At 39.5% G+C, this 14,808-nt stretch overlaps 1 protein-coding gene across 2 annotated transcripts; it reads left to right on the top strand.

Moving 5' to 3' along the window:
• Positions 1-571: 571 nt before the first annotated feature.
• dis3l2 (DIS3 like 3'-5' exoribonuclease 2) lies at positions 572-12,056 on the top strand. 2 transcript variants are annotated; one of them, XM_085254007.1, is made up of 21 exons: positions 572-697; positions 1,237-1,975; positions 2,064-2,194; positions 2,410-2,463; positions 2,568-2,669; positions 3,061-3,223; positions 3,909-3,973; positions 4,376-4,605; positions 4,688-4,861; positions 4,996-5,075; positions 6,004-6,116; positions 6,234-6,341; positions 6,440-6,673; positions 6,861-6,940; positions 7,112-7,295; positions 7,393-7,479; positions 7,577-7,724; positions 8,063-8,193; positions 9,587-9,691; positions 9,979-10,083; positions 10,282-12,056. In XM_085254007.1, the coding sequence occupies exons 2-21, from the start codon at positions 1,243-1,245 to the stop codon at positions 10,381-10,383; spliced, it is 3,129 nt and encodes a 1,042-aa protein (XP_085110133.1). In that variant the 5' UTR covers positions 572-697; positions 1,237-1,242; the 3' UTR covers positions 10,384-12,056. The 2 variants fall into 2 exon arrangements, with proteins under 2 accessions (XP_085110133.1, XP_085110132.1); XM_085254006.1 differs by lacking the exon at positions 572-697 and adding an exon at positions 782-865.
• Positions 12,057-14,808: the final 2,752 nt, after the last annotated feature.

Consider the following 14,808-nt stretch of genomic DNA (forward strand, 5'->3'; position numbering starts at 1 on the left):
CTAAATGACCACCTCAGCCAGTTCCCCCTATGTGTTAGAAAAGGTCCAGACCATCTGCCCGGTCTTTTTCACATTCAGCTCCAGGCCTGACTTACTCCACCAATCCAAAAGACAAATTAAAAAATAAAACTGGGCCTAAAGTTACAAGTTTTTATTTTTGGACTGTACCTTTGACTCATGGGGATTACTTCTACATATGCTGAGCTTATTACTTAGCACAAAAATGGGACATTTTGTACACACCTTTTCCTCAGTATCATTCCATTTGCAGCAGACTCTTATAACTAAGTCTCAGTACTTGGCAGCCATTTTATTGAACTTGTCTGTTGCCTGTCTGAATTAGCATTCATTTCAGGGCACATAAACTGAGGTGCCTACATACAATCATTGATCACTGCTTTAAAATGAACTAATAAACAAATAATGTAACAGTTTACCTACTCTGCCCAAAAACAACGCTTTAAAAAAGCTTTCCCCTGAAGGTTATATTGCTACCACAATTTTTTTCTTTTTTCTTTCTTTTTTTTGCTGTTGTAAATTCCCCCGTAGACTCGCTAACAATGACCCAAATAGCAAAATTTCCCACAGCCCTCAAAGGCAGCGTGAGAATAACCTTTGATAACGAGCGCGGACGTGAACGTATCAATTAGCCTTTTGCTTTGGGAGACGTTACATTGATTTCGTCGTGGTGAAAGAGGTAATGTTTAAGATTTCCAGTTTGACACTCTTTATGTCCATGTCCCACTCGTTTGTCGTGATAACTGTCGTGGTCGGTCCCACTAAAAAGCGCTTAAACCGACACCTGCCGTTGGAAGTCGCGAGCTAGCTGATGCTAACCAGGCGGCGTCAACAACTGTTAGCTAGCGTGAGTCAACTGTTATGGGCTTGTTTAGGTTTGCTTAGGGCAGAGATTATCAACACGTAAATACCGAAGACAGTGGCAGAATACAGATGTTTCTAGCTTATTATGGTTAACTAACATTATTTGTTTAATTTCCAGCCGTGTCTCTGTTTGTAACACTGTTTATAGCGTATTAATATTAACGATAAAGTAACTGTATAAAGTTAATTCATTATATATGGACTCCAAAACAACTACCGAGTTGGGGAGTCTGTCGTTGTATAACAACCTCCTCTTTTAGTCACACTTTGAATTATACCGATGGTTGTTCTCTAATAAAAGCTGCGTTGTGAGCGTGTGTGTTGGCTTCAGTGTGTACTTTTCTTTATTTACAGGGACTGATGGATTCCCCTCGGAAGGCTAAGAAGGCTAACGTGAATCGAGAGCCAAAGCACAGCCAGAATCAGTCAAGCAGGCCTCCTCAGAAAGATGCCTATGCCAAGCTTCTTAGTCAGCACCGCAGCAGCAAGTTCAGTTTGTATCTAGAACAATATGCAAAGGATTCGTCCTCTCAGAGAGAAGACAACGGGCCAAGCCCACAGCTCAAAGCCCAAAGTGACAGGGTCAGCATACCAGCACGACAAAGGGACCAAGTGTTTAATGATTTCTCTGACTCAAGTGACTTCTCCCCTTCCTCTGTGAAAAGTAAAGGAGGAGAGAGTTCATTGTCTTTGTACATGGAGAAACTAAACACTCGCAATGTTCAGCAAGACTGCGAGAGGAGGCAAGGTGTGTTTGATGGGCAGCGGAGGGGGCAGAGAAGAGATACCGCCACAAGCCACGACGGAGACGTTGAGTCTGGGGAGGAGCTGGGTTCTTTAAAACCAAATGATGCAAAGAAACACCAGAAGCAACAGCGAAAAAACAAGGATTCGAACAGAGATGTCGTCTCAAAAGAGGCCGATCAGCCTGGTGGACGTCTTCAGTCTCCTAAGAAGTCAAAGAAAAAAAATCTGCCAAAGCACCCAGAAGATGAGAAGATTAGAGAAGGAACATCAAAGTGTGGAGTTGATGTTCAGATGTTAAGTCCCAAGCCTCCTCATGGTCGTGATAAAAACATAAAGCAGCCCAGAGGTGAGTTGTGGCTTACCATTGTAGGGATTGTACTTTATGATCATTTAAATTAATAGTGGGTTTAATTACAGAACTGTTTGTTTTTCAGCTTCAAATGCCAATTCTCCTGCTGACAAGGGTAAGAACAAAGGAGGCAGAGGATCAAAGAAGCAAGTGTTTGATGCTTACATGACCTCTGAGGAGGTTTCCCATGGTCTTAAAAGAGGAGAACTTATTCAGGTATAAGCATGAGTTGGAAGTTAATTTCTTTCAGTATTGATGATCTTACTCGGTAATAGTCAAGTGATACAGACAGAAGTTTCATCATTTTATTTTCAATTTTATAAATGCATTTTGATCAGGTTCCTAAATCAAACGCTCAGTGCAGAAATGACATTGTTGAAGCAGTGGTTATCTGAAAAAAATGGTTTGGTTATTTTTTTCTTTGTCTTTAGGGTCAGCTCAGAATAAACCCCAAGAAGTACAATGAAGCTTTCATTCCGTCTCCTGTAAGTTGGCGTGGCCTCCCATCAAACAGAATGAATTTGACACATCATGTTTTGCTGCCTCAGTGACCTTGTTTAATTCAAAATATTTCTTTTTCTGTTCACAGGATGATACACGGGATATATTCTTAGATGGAATTGTTGCTCGCAACCGAGCACTGAATGGAGACATAGTAGTTGTGCAAGTACTGCCTCGGGAGCAGTGGAAGGTAAACGAATAATATTTCTGGTGACGTATATGTGCAGAATTCAAGTTTTTTTTTTTCTTATGAAACACTCAGATTTTAGGAGGTACATAAAAACTTTTGTTGATGCTTTTCAGCGAAAGTTTTTTGGTGGCAGACATAATTGAGAGAGAAGCATCTTTGAACAAAATGAAGTCAAGTATTGAATTGTTGTTCTACTGGTGTGGGCGGGGTCTGAATATGTACTGTCTTTATACGTTATATGTTTGCATTAACTCAGTTTTTTGTTTTATACACACTTGTACTAAGTTTTAATATTTTTTTATTTTGCATGTTTTTATTTATGGGTTGGGGGGGTTTTGGGGGGCGGGTTTGTCTGTTTGTTTGAGGGGTTTTTTTGTTTGTTTTTTGGAAGGTTGTGAGGTCAGATACTGACTGTGAGGGTGCCAGCGAGTCAGACACACCCACTGTGCAAACAGCTGCAAAGAAGACAAAGAGCACTCCCAGTTCTGCTGTTAGTGTGGAAGAGCAGTGCAGCGACCGGGATGAACAAAACAACAAATATCAGAATATATCAGGTAGTATAAATACACTGGTCACTGCAAATAATTATAATTAATAGCTGCTGTATCACACATTGCACTTATTCTGTTGCAAAGCAATTCAACTGTACACGTCATAAGTTCCACCTTATTTATATCAGGTTCGACTCAATTTGAGCTTCATTACATAGAAGATGGATAAACTGAGGTTATAAAGAGATGGACACGGTCACCAACAATACTCATGTAGGCTGAGGCAATTAAAACATGCTCGGGTTTCACTACAGTCTCCAAAAAAGCGCCGAAAAAATGCTCCCCCTGCCGTTACACCACCACCACCAGTAGCCTGAAGTGAGGGAAGGATGGAGCCATGCTTTCATGTTGACATAATTGCTAACATATCAGTAGATTTCCAGCAGCTTGTTGCATTCATGAACCAACCCTTCTCATTTGTCTGTATTTGCATTCATGCATGGAGTGGTTGCACATAACTTCTACAACACACCAACGCTTACCCTACATGACATTAGTAAGATTATTTATTACTTCAAAGGCAGGATCAAATGGAGCGTAGCATTCAAAAAGCAGAAAAACGAGACCTCGACGTGAAACCCAAGTTAGACCATTATTTATTGGTCTAAATTGAGTTTGTGTATAACAACAAAAGTCTGTAAAGTACAACTAATACCTGTTAATATTTCTCTTGATGTGATGGAATTAGGAGAACGTCTGGGAGAACCATCAACACCACGTTCCAATGGGGAGATACTCCAAAAGACAGCTAAAGTGAGTTTCCATCACATCTGTTGCATTGAATTTTTAAACTAACAATTTCTCTTCCTTTTCACAAACAAAACATTTAAAAGGGGAAAAAAATCATCTTAATGCAGTTTTTTTTTTTTTTTTTTTTTTTTTTTTTTTTTTTTTTTTTTCCTCCTGCTTGAGATAAAGCAATTACAGGGCTCTACAGGACTACGTTGTATGAGTTACAAGTTTCCACCAGAATTGTATCATTTGCCTAACTCGTGTAAATCTTTTCTAAAGCTACTCCAATCCTATGCTAAGTTACTGCAGTAACAATATTCTAAATGGGCCATAAGTTCTAGTTTTCCTTTAGCAGTGATTTGTCACTTCTCAAGTAAAGGACCGCTTTCAAAGCGATCGCTTCCCTTGCAATCTTTCTACTAGGTGGTTTACATTGTTGAAAAGAAACACTCAAGAGCTGCCACTGGCTTCCTGAAGCACTTGCCAGACAAGCCCTTTGCCTTGTTCTCCCCTGTGGACCACCGGGTGCCACGGATTAATGTTCCCCTTGCTGATTGCCCTGAAGATTTTAGTTCCCGTCCGGGTGACTACAAGAACACCTTGTTCATCTGTCGGATCACAGACTGGGCAGCGGACAGCAATTTTGCAGAGGGGTAAGTGCTATAGTCGAATAACCCGGGGAACTGTTAACTCTGGTTTGAGAACTCTGCTGACACACTAAATCTTTTCCTACAGTCGACTAGCCAAGTCACTGGGACAGGCTGGAGAAATTGAGCCGGAGACGGAAGGCATCTTGATAGAGTATGAGGTTGATTTTTCTGAGTTCTCAGATGAGGTGTTGGACTGTCTTCCCAAGAATCTGCCCTGGACCATCCCACCTGAAGAGATGAGAAAGAGAAGAGACCTGAGGTAAGACTTTGAAGCCCAAATACATTTGTCGTTTTTCTTTTTTCTTTTTTTCTTTCTGTATTTTATGCATCTGCATCTGTTTTTCTGTCAGCCTTTTGCTGATTATTTCATAATTCAATGTTTGTGATGTTTAGGAATGAGTGCATCTTCACAATTGACCCAGCAACTGCCAGAGATCTGGATGATGCCCTGTCCTGTAAACAGCTGCCAGATGGTAAATTGCTAATGCTCAGTGAGAGTGATGATGTCTGACAGGGGTGGATATAGCTCAGAAGGTAGAGCAGGTCATCTACTAATTGGAAGGTTGGTGGCTGCTCCAGTCTGCATGCCAAATATCTTTGGGCAAGATACTAAAACAGTTGCTCTGTGATGCATTCATTGGAGTATGAATGTTAAATAGAAAGCACTTTCATAGGAAAACCATAGAAAAAAGTGCTTGTGTGAATGAGGCAAGTTGTATAAATCGCTTTGAGTCCTCTAAGTAGAAAAGCGCTAAATAAGAAAAAAAACGATGGTCAGTGATTATCATTGGTCATAAGTATCCTATTCTATCCATAACCTGTACATAAAAGATGGATGTAGCTTCTGCCTCTGAAAAGGGAAGCCAATCCAGAAATGCCTTAAACCTGCATTCTTGCTAATGGCCACTAGGCGGCGGTTCCTTTGCTTCCAACCAGATTATTTTTATTTTTTTTAAATAAATAATTAAAAAAATAACTTTAATAGAAACTATTATTTTAGTAAATATGGTCCCCATTTAAATAAAGAAGGTGGATAAAGCAAGGTTTTATGGTGGGCCAAACTTCTGACTGAAGTTTGTCACTGGTATACAATGGGACTGTGTATTTCTGTGACCTTCCTTCTCACCTCCAACCAGTTACAGCAGATGACTTACACACCCTGAGCCTGGTACTTTAGGAGGTCTTCTCCTGTTAGAAGGGAGTTTTTCCAACTGTCAAGTGCTTGCTCATTGGAAATCTCTTTGATATTGTAAGATCTTTATTTTTACAGTATAGTACAACTTGACATAGGTGTTCTTTTGTGAACAAGCATTGTAATAATACATTGAATTGAAACCGTACAATAACTACGTGCACCTTCTATTATACAGTCTGTTGTCCTAATTTTTCTGTCTGTGGCAGGCAACTTTGAGGTGGGAGTTCACATTGCTGATGTGAGTTATTTTGTGGAGGAAGGAAACTCTTTGGATGTCATTGCTAGCCAGAGAGCAACTAGTGTCTACCTGGTTCAGAAGGTAAGTACTCCCCGAGGCTTTTTTCCCCGTGTCATTAATTCTCAGTTGTCAGGGGTTCATTTAAACTGTAACTTTTTTAAGTTCTCAGCCCTCAGTGTCTGTCTCGTCACTCTCCAGGTGATCCCCATGTTGCCTCGGTTGCTGTGTGAGGAGTTGTGCAGCTTGAACCCTCTCGTCGACCGACTCACTTTCTCCGTTATTTGGACGCTCACACCCGAGGGAAAGGTATATAAACTGATATAAATGCATCTGATGTTGTGTTGTTTTTTTTGTTATGTTTTTTTTCCATTGGCCCATCTGTTTGTTTCCGCCTTACTTGTCAGATTTTGAATGAGTGGTTTGGCCGCTCAATCATCCGCTCTTGTGTGAAGCTGAGTTACGACCATGCTCAGAGCATGATCGAGGCCCCTGAGAAGATGTTCTCTGCTGAGGAGCTGCCACCCGTGGACCCCATGCACCCTATTGATGAGGTCCACCAAGCAGTGCTCAACCTTCACACTATTGCCAAGAACCTCAGAGCTCAACGTTTCTTAGGAGGAGCGCTCAGACTCGATCAGGTTAGTGTTGGTTTGTTCTTTGGATTATGAGAGGAAATACTGTTGTCCTTACTGTTACGCTTAGTGGATGTTTGGAAAATATGTTTGTGTATATACAATGTTTTATTCTGGACCAAAGGAACTGGCTTCAATCTTAAATTACTGCAGTTTCTTGTACTGAAGTGTATTTTATGTTTAATGGTTTCAGCTGAAGCTTTCTTTCACTCTGGACAAAGAGACAATGATGCCTCAAGGTTGTTATATTTACCAATACAGAGACAGTAACAAGTGAGTAAAAAGGACTTTTCTTTTTAATCAGTGCCTGAATAATCTGTCAGTAAATTTAATGACAGATGGGTTTTGTTTTTTGTCTCTGTGCTGTTTTAAAATCTCAGTCCTATCACAGTCTTTTCTCCTCCTTTGACTGTTAATCTCTCATTAATAAAACCTGTTCTCCAGGTTGGTGGAGGAGTTCATGCTGCTTGCTAACATTGCCACAGCCAACCACATTTACCGCAAATTCCCCGAGTTGGCCTTGCTCAGGCGCCACCCTCCACCCAAAGCCAAGATGATGGATGAGCTGCAAGAGTTGTGTGACCAGCTGGGAATCAAAATCGACCTGTCTTCTGCCGGATTATTACACGTCAGTACTCATAATGCATTGGTATCCAATTGCATTCAGGGTTTGAAGTTCGGTTGGAGTAAATTGAAAACCTTCTTTCTTCTTGTTTAACATGCAGAAGAGTCTCAATACTGCTTTTGGTGATGACGAGTACACAAGTGCCAGAAAAGAAGTCCTCACCCACATGTGCTCCAGACCAATGCAAGTTAGTACTAGTATGATTTAGAGCAGTAAAAAAAAAAACCCTGTTTGTATTAGTTTTGTAGTGTTTATCTTTAACCTGGTTCATTTGTCTATCCCAGATGGCGTTGTACTTTTGTACAGGAGTCGTGAAGGAGGAGCAGAATTTTAAGCACTACGCCCTCAACGTTCCTCTCTACACACACTTCACATCACCCATCAGGCGCTATGCTGACATCATCGTGCACCGGCTGCTGGCTTCTTCACTAAGTCTGTCTCTTTTCCACAAAAGGCTCTTTCAGACAAATGACAGAATTTCTATTGTGTGACATTTCTGGTTGACAGTGAGGAGAAAGGCACAAAAGAGCCTCAAACATCGCTCTCAGTCAATGTATTGTTTGTTCTTTCCTTTTGGTTTTTTTACTAAATAAGTAAAATGTATTTATAAAGCACATTTAAACACCTTTCATTGATTAAAGTGCTGTAACAAAGCATGTATATCTCTATACACACGAGCATGTAATTGCACTGAGCGAGAAAATCAGTGTCACTTAAATTTGTGTCCATTAATTCTGATACTCATGTCTCCGCTGAATATTTGTATACAGAATGTGGGCCTCGAATCAGCCTGTCAACAGCGGAGGTAGAGAAACAAGCGTCACACTGTAACGACAAGAAGGCTTTGTCCAAGAAAGTCCAGGAGCTCAGCTCAGAGCTCTTCTTTGGAGTCTTTGTGAAGGTGAGTAACAAGATCACAACTCTATTGGTGTTTTTTCCAACTCTAATAAACACAGTATCAAGATTATAGGCGTAAACATCAGTTATGAAAAAAGAAATTCACAAAAGTGTTCAACAGTATACAACGGTCCCTCGCTATAATGGGGTTCACCTTTCGCGGCCTCGCTGTTTTTCAGATTTTTTTTTTTTTTTTTGGTGTGCAATTTTGCATGCTTGCTATGCTATCAGCTTGTCAAATTTACATAAATCTTCGATCGCTAGCAGTGTGACTCTGAAGTGCTGTACTGTATGTTTGTAAGTTTTCTCCCCGACAAACACAACAATGTAGATAAAATGTTATGCACCGTCAAAGGCAGAGGAAGATGCTAACCATCGCACAAAAAGTTGAACTTCTGGATATGCTAAAGGAAGGTAGAAATTACTGTATTTTTTTAAGATTATAAGACGCATTAAGTGAAATAAAACAGTCAGATAAGTCAAACTTTACTCAACTCATTCTTCTTGCTTCCTCCACTTCGGTACCATTGATTCATTAATGTTGAATTCTCTCGCAGCTGCTCTATTCCCATGTTCTGGACCTGAAAACAGGGTTTGATCTTTGGTTTCATTCTATAATACTGGACTTATTTTTATACGAAGGTTTGAACTACGAGAGTGTTTTAAAAAAGAAACGTGTGAAAATGTTTATGCCTGTCTAAGAAAAGTGTGTAAAGTGTGTCGTGGGCGGTTTTACAGCCTTAAAACATCTCTAATAACTGTAAAAACTAAAGCTGGCTACTTCGCAGATTTCACCTATCGCAGGTTATTTTTAGAACGCAACTCCCTCGATAAACGAGGGACCACAGCAAAATGAAATGATAAAGGGGCTTGCTTGGCTGAGGAAGTAGAGCTGGGTTGGTGGTTTGGTTCCTTGGACAAGATGCTGAATTATGAGTTGTTCCCAGTGTGTTTATTGGAAAGTGAAGGTGTGTGAATATTGGCAAGCACTCAGAATAGAAAACAAGTGCTTGTATAAATGAGGCATGATGTATGAAGGCTAGAAACCAGCCCATTCACCATTACTGCTCAAATTCAAAAGGTCAAAGATAAGAACATCACAACACAGGAGCAGATTTAGAGCAGAGTTCATTACATATCTTTATATATCTGTCCTGGTGGAGGCAAGAAGTGTTGTAGATTTTTAACATCTTAACAGGAAAAAAAAGTAGTAAACCATAACCCAAACCAGTGTTTATTTCCAAATGTTTGGGTTTTTTTGTTTTTTGTTTTTTTTTTAATTACCTGTCTTCAGCTAGATTCCTAAAATGTGAAACGAGTTGAGACTTATTTTCTTAAGGCTAGTTTCTTAGGCTAAAGATTCTTTGTATTTGCATCCACCACACATGTTTTTGCAGGAGTCTGGCCCACTGGACTCTGAGGCCATGGTGATGGGGGTGCTGGATCAGTCCTTTGATGTGCTGGTGCTCCGATATGGAGTTCAGAAACGCATCTATTGCAAGGTCAGCTCCAACAATGGGTTTTACAATGTGATTTTGTTTTTTGTTTTTCATCAAAGATACCAATTTATTCCCAAGTCTTAATTTTTTACTTTTTAGTAATTAAGAGATTATGCTTTTGACTGTATATAACTTTCAGTTCTTTGCAGTTCTTACCATGCCTTTGCTCAACACTCATATCTCACTCGGGAGAAAGAAATGAGACTGTCGTATGAGAGACAGAGCAAAACAGAACTGTCACTTTATTACTTTATTAGAAACAGCTGAGAACTGTTTGTTTCCAACTTTAGTCTATCACTGGCTTGGACGCATTCCGCCATCGTAAGGTGGGGAAGAAATCCGAGCTGACACTGCTGTGGACTGCAGAGTCCCCGGAGGATCCGCCTGTAGAGCAGGTGAGAGCCACAAACATGAGCCTGTGACTTTGTGTACTCAGGAGAATAAATGCCAAAGCACTGTTAAGCACCCCACATTTATTTGTTTTTGTAGACTAGTAGAGTAGTGTAACAAATTTTGGTTTGCATGATTACAAAATGTCTTTGAAGCCAGTTGACGGAGTGGAATGAATAAATCAGAATTTCTTGTCTGTTCAGGTCATTTCCGTCTTCACTTTAGTGGAGGTGCAGCTCAAGTCGGATGATGCGCCTCTGAAATACAGCGCAGTGCTCAAGAGACCCGAAGACAGCGCATCATAAACGTACAAACACTTGAATGGAAGTCAGGAACATTTTCTTCTGTTGGTTGCTAGGAATAACATTTTATAGAGTGTAACGTGGAAGCAATAATTCAGTCAGATCTGAGTCCGATTTTAATTTCAATCTTCTCCAGTTGTGTTTTTTTTTTTTTTTTCTTTTTTTTTTTCCCCCCCCCATACTTTTGCAAACTTAATGCAAATACCTTGAATGTATGCATGTGGTCTATGTTATAGGATGTAATATTTTTAACCTGTTGTCATACGGGACTTTGCTTACAGCTGTCCTGTGGCTCCGTTCCTTTGTGGAATCAATGGAAGAAGTTCAAAATCTATGGTAGACATACTACGTGGCTTTAAATCTGAATTAATTCAATATTATTTTTTGCAATTTAAGATTCCAAATTGAGCTCTGACTCAGGTCTGACGCTGAAAGAATCAAGGCAGCAGTGAGTTCTATTTTGCTGTTGATGGTTTGGTGTGACTATAACTGCTATACACATTCTAATATGAGAAATCTGATTTTTAACCATTTTTATTTGAATGTTGATGAGCGGCTTCCTGATGTTTGAGAAGAAACGATGGTTTGTGTTTTGCTAGGCATTAGATTTACCACACCAGTGACTTGTGACCTGCTCTGGTTGTTTTAACTTGTTGCCACAGTGAAGCTTCACAGGTCAAATGCAGCTGTGATAGCAAGGTGTGACACCTTGATTAATTCATATTATCAGAACATGTACACTAATATTCACATGTAACAACAAAAAAAAGAAAAGCTGAGAAGTTTTCTTTGGATTCTTCTGATGTTGTGTAATGTCTCAGTCATTAAGTAAAGCTCACAGGACTTTTCTTTGCTCTACTTTGTGAAATAGGAGCAAACGTATTGCTCCAATCCAAAGAAAGTTCTTGTTGTTTTTGGACTGGAGCGATATGATTAGACTAAGCTTTTCTTTAGTCAGGCCAAAGCTTACCAACTCTTTGTTTTTACTGCAAAACACAGGGATGACCCACGTGTGAATTGCTGCTAAAGATGTTGACTGCCTCGAGGTCTTAATGAATTATATGTTTGCTCATGTGTGGTTGTGTTTTTATGCTGACATTTGATTTGGTCAGCACAAATGATTAATGTACCTCATTGATATTTAAGAATGTCAGCCTTCCTTTTATCCGCTCAATTTAATTTGATCGAACTGGGACTGAACTCTGGAGCAACTGCACATTTTTAAATGGAGTGTGGCCCCACTTTTTCTTTGACTCAGTCCTTGTGCCTCAATTTAGTTCTCACACCTGATTTTGATTGAACTGTGTGATTAGCTGCTGTATCTGCATACTTTCTCGTCTGTCAAATCCATTTTTTTATTTTTTTTTTTGACAGATCTAACAGCTGTCTTTTTAAATAGAAGTGTTTAGTTTTACATGTACAGACAGTACTTTAATTTTAAATCCATGGGTACAAAGCCAGTACAAGCCACTGTGTTGAAGAAGTAAGATGTCTGACAAAGTTTCTTGTCACATTTAAATGAGGCAAACATTAAAATCCAGTTTATTTGGGTCTCTGGTTATATTGTCACATGTAACGTCTGGTCAGTATTCACTGTGCAGTGATGATATGCTCTGTACTTCCTCCAGTGCAATATATTTGATTGTGTTTAGGAAAATACAGACATGAAATCTAAACTGTGTTTTGTTGTCTGTAAATTACTTTTATCATGCCTGCTTTTTTTATTTTATTTAAATTAATGGTTGTAACTAAGGAAAGGAACTTCTAGTCAGACATTAATCAGCTGCTATTTTAGGGTCCATTAATATATCACCATTAGCACACAGGCACTGCCTGCTTCTGTTTAGTTTATACAGCAAACGACACAGATTTTTATTTTTTATTTTTTTTAAATTGCCAAGGAGTGTCTTAATTTGTGATAAACGTACTGCAACAGCTCAAAGATAAGACTTTGTCCACTGTAGTTCACCACCATGCAACAATTGATTACCCTGCCTTCATAAACCACTGATAGTGTATAGCCCACACCCTTTCCTTGGGTTGAATATGGCCTTTATGAAACTGAGGGGGGTTGTGGGCTTTTTTGTTTGTTTGTTTTAACGTTTAAATGTGTTCCATGAGGTAAAATAGACAACATGCTCGTGGTAAGTGTAACATTTGTTCAAATTTGCATATTTCCCTTAAACACTGGAAAGAAAATGAAAGCTTGACTATCGGAGTGAGTTTCCGAGAGAAAAATCCTGTATTAGTGATGATAATTAGAGTAATAATAAATAAAAAATATAAAAACACTAAATGTGACAAAGGGTGACAGCGGGACAGTGCGGGATCTGTGAATAACTTGAAGGGGATCTAGGCAGGTATGGCAGGATGACATCTATATGATTTACTTTTATTTTACTCAGAAGAAACTTGGCTTGAAGGAAGGGGGCAGAGACCAAACATGAGAGAGAGAATGACCTGAGAGGGCCCAATAAAAAGTCAAGGATTATTTTGAATTATAGATCATGCAAAGCCGCTTTAGTGGAATCCGCTTCTATGTAAATATAGTCTGAAATCTTTATGATCGTTCCACGTTAACCTTTGTGTCCTGTTTGGATCACATTTGAGTTGTTTTGACACACAAGGTTTCCTCACTACTGCTTGGAAAGTGCTAGTAGTTTGTAGACTAGCTGGTAATGTTGATAATAAATGTGGGCTTTCTATCATTTAACAATGAAGACAGCGGCTAATGAGAGGGTTATACATGGGTGTCTATTAAATCCCAACACTTTTTCCTTTTAATAGAATTTATTTTAAATCCTTTCTTGTATGTTTTTATGTTTTAAACGGGGCATGAAATTGTGTGAAAATGGATGTTATTCACAGAAAAATGAGTGTTATAAATCCTAGAAAATCCACCCTGTATTCTCTCTGAAACTTAAATTAATCATCCATTCATTTATGTCAGACTATTTATACATTCTAAGAAATCTGTAGGTCAGATTTACGGGTCAGCACTGAGGGAGTGTCTGTGAAGGAGTTCTTGGCCAATACTGTGAAAGCATGAAGTATGAACAGTATGTAAAGGTTAAACACCTTCCTAACTCGTCACCATGAGGACAGAAAGAAAAACAAATATCAGGCTTAAATAGGTCTGAAAAATCTATTTCTCTTGATATTGTTGCTGGGCTCTTTTTCACACATGCACACTGCCATCTTTGACCTACAGCACCTCTACCTTTTGCCCCATAGCCTCAGGACCATAATGTCATTGCAGTAAATGCAAATAGTCTGCAAACAAAGTCAAAGTCACCACAAACCAGTGCAAATACCGAACCACAGCAGCAATAAAAACCTAGACTCAAGGCATTTTATAGTTAAAAACCCCACCTTTATTTTATATGTATGAGGAACAGATTTTCATTTAAAATGAAACCTTCCTGATATGATCGTCTCAGTGCGTCAGTTCCATCGTGTCATTAGGAAAATAGTCAAAGATCAGGCTGATGACTAGAGACCAGAAGTTCACCTTTCTTTCTGACGTCATAAGCAGCCAGGTTTGAAGACAATTAAACCACACCCCATTAAATTACATAAGCATTGCTGCACTGCCCATCTGTGGGAGGTTACCCAGAGCCATGCAGCACTGTCGTGATGAAGCTTTTACAAGGCTTTCCATTCTTAACTGTGACTGGTTAGCAGGGAATTCCTTATCAGAGCTGAACGGGCTGACGCCTGTGAGCAATCAGCCAAGTATACTGTCATGACTTTAAACCCATGAAACTTTAATAGCGATTTCCTGATGATTTAAGGAACAACTTCTGACTGTCAGGAAAGATTAGCCTCTTGAAGACCCAGCACAGCCACAATGGTGGACTCCCCACACCCTGTTGCGTACAATAGGGCTTAATTGATAACAAGAATGCTGATAATAACACTGTTGTGGCAGAAATCTGATCCCTCTCTAGTCTAATCTCATATTTACATCTTTATTGCAGCAGCAGGGAGATGCTCAGCTGTGTCTCCTACAATTTACACAGGCAGGGTCCAAAGTCTCAATAAACATCCATCCAATATGATCCTGGTAAATCCACCACCAAGGACATTTATGTAAAATCTCCTTTAATAAATGTATTATCTTCTTATTTAACTTCTTATTTAAACAACATGACCTGCATGACCACGCTGATGCACGATTTGTTGATTTCAGCAGGTTGTGCATTTTAAGATTTGGTCCTGTACAGTAGTAGTAGTGGATGTAACCTGATATAAGCTTCAGTAGGAATACTGCAAGTTCAAGGTGAAAAACATTTGGATGGGCTCCCCTAAATTGCCCAGAAAGACACACATCACTCCACTGTGACAAGTTCCTTATTCACTTCTGAGTAAGCGATCCATTTCTCTTCCTCCTCTTACAGTCAGTCCAAAGTCAAAGCGTCATAAAAC

The sequence above is a fragment of the Mchenga conophoros genome, linkage group LG18 (genome assembly GCF_057382185.1).
Source record: "Mchenga conophoros isolate Kocher_MC1m ecotype Shallow Benthic linkage group LG18, M_conophoros_male_GT1.1, whole genome shotgun sequence".
In the NCBI taxonomy this organism is placed as follows: Eukaryota; Metazoa; Chordata; class Actinopteri; order Cichliformes; family Cichlidae; genus Mchenga; species Mchenga conophoros.

Excerpts from the sequence above, each read along its gene's own strand:
- dis3l2 (XM_085254006.1), top strand. The coding sequence starts at position 830 with ATGCTAACCAGGCGGCGTCAACAACTGTTAGCTAGC. Across the intron at positions 3,224-3,908 it reads CAAATATCAGAATATATCAG|GAGAACGTCTGGGAGAACCA; the intron begins GTAGTATAAATA and ends TGATGGAATTAG. Across the intron at positions 6,117-6,233 it reads GTGTCTACCTGGTTCAGAAG|GTGATCCCCATGTTGCCTCG; the intron begins GTAAGTACTCCC and ends GTCACTCTCCAG.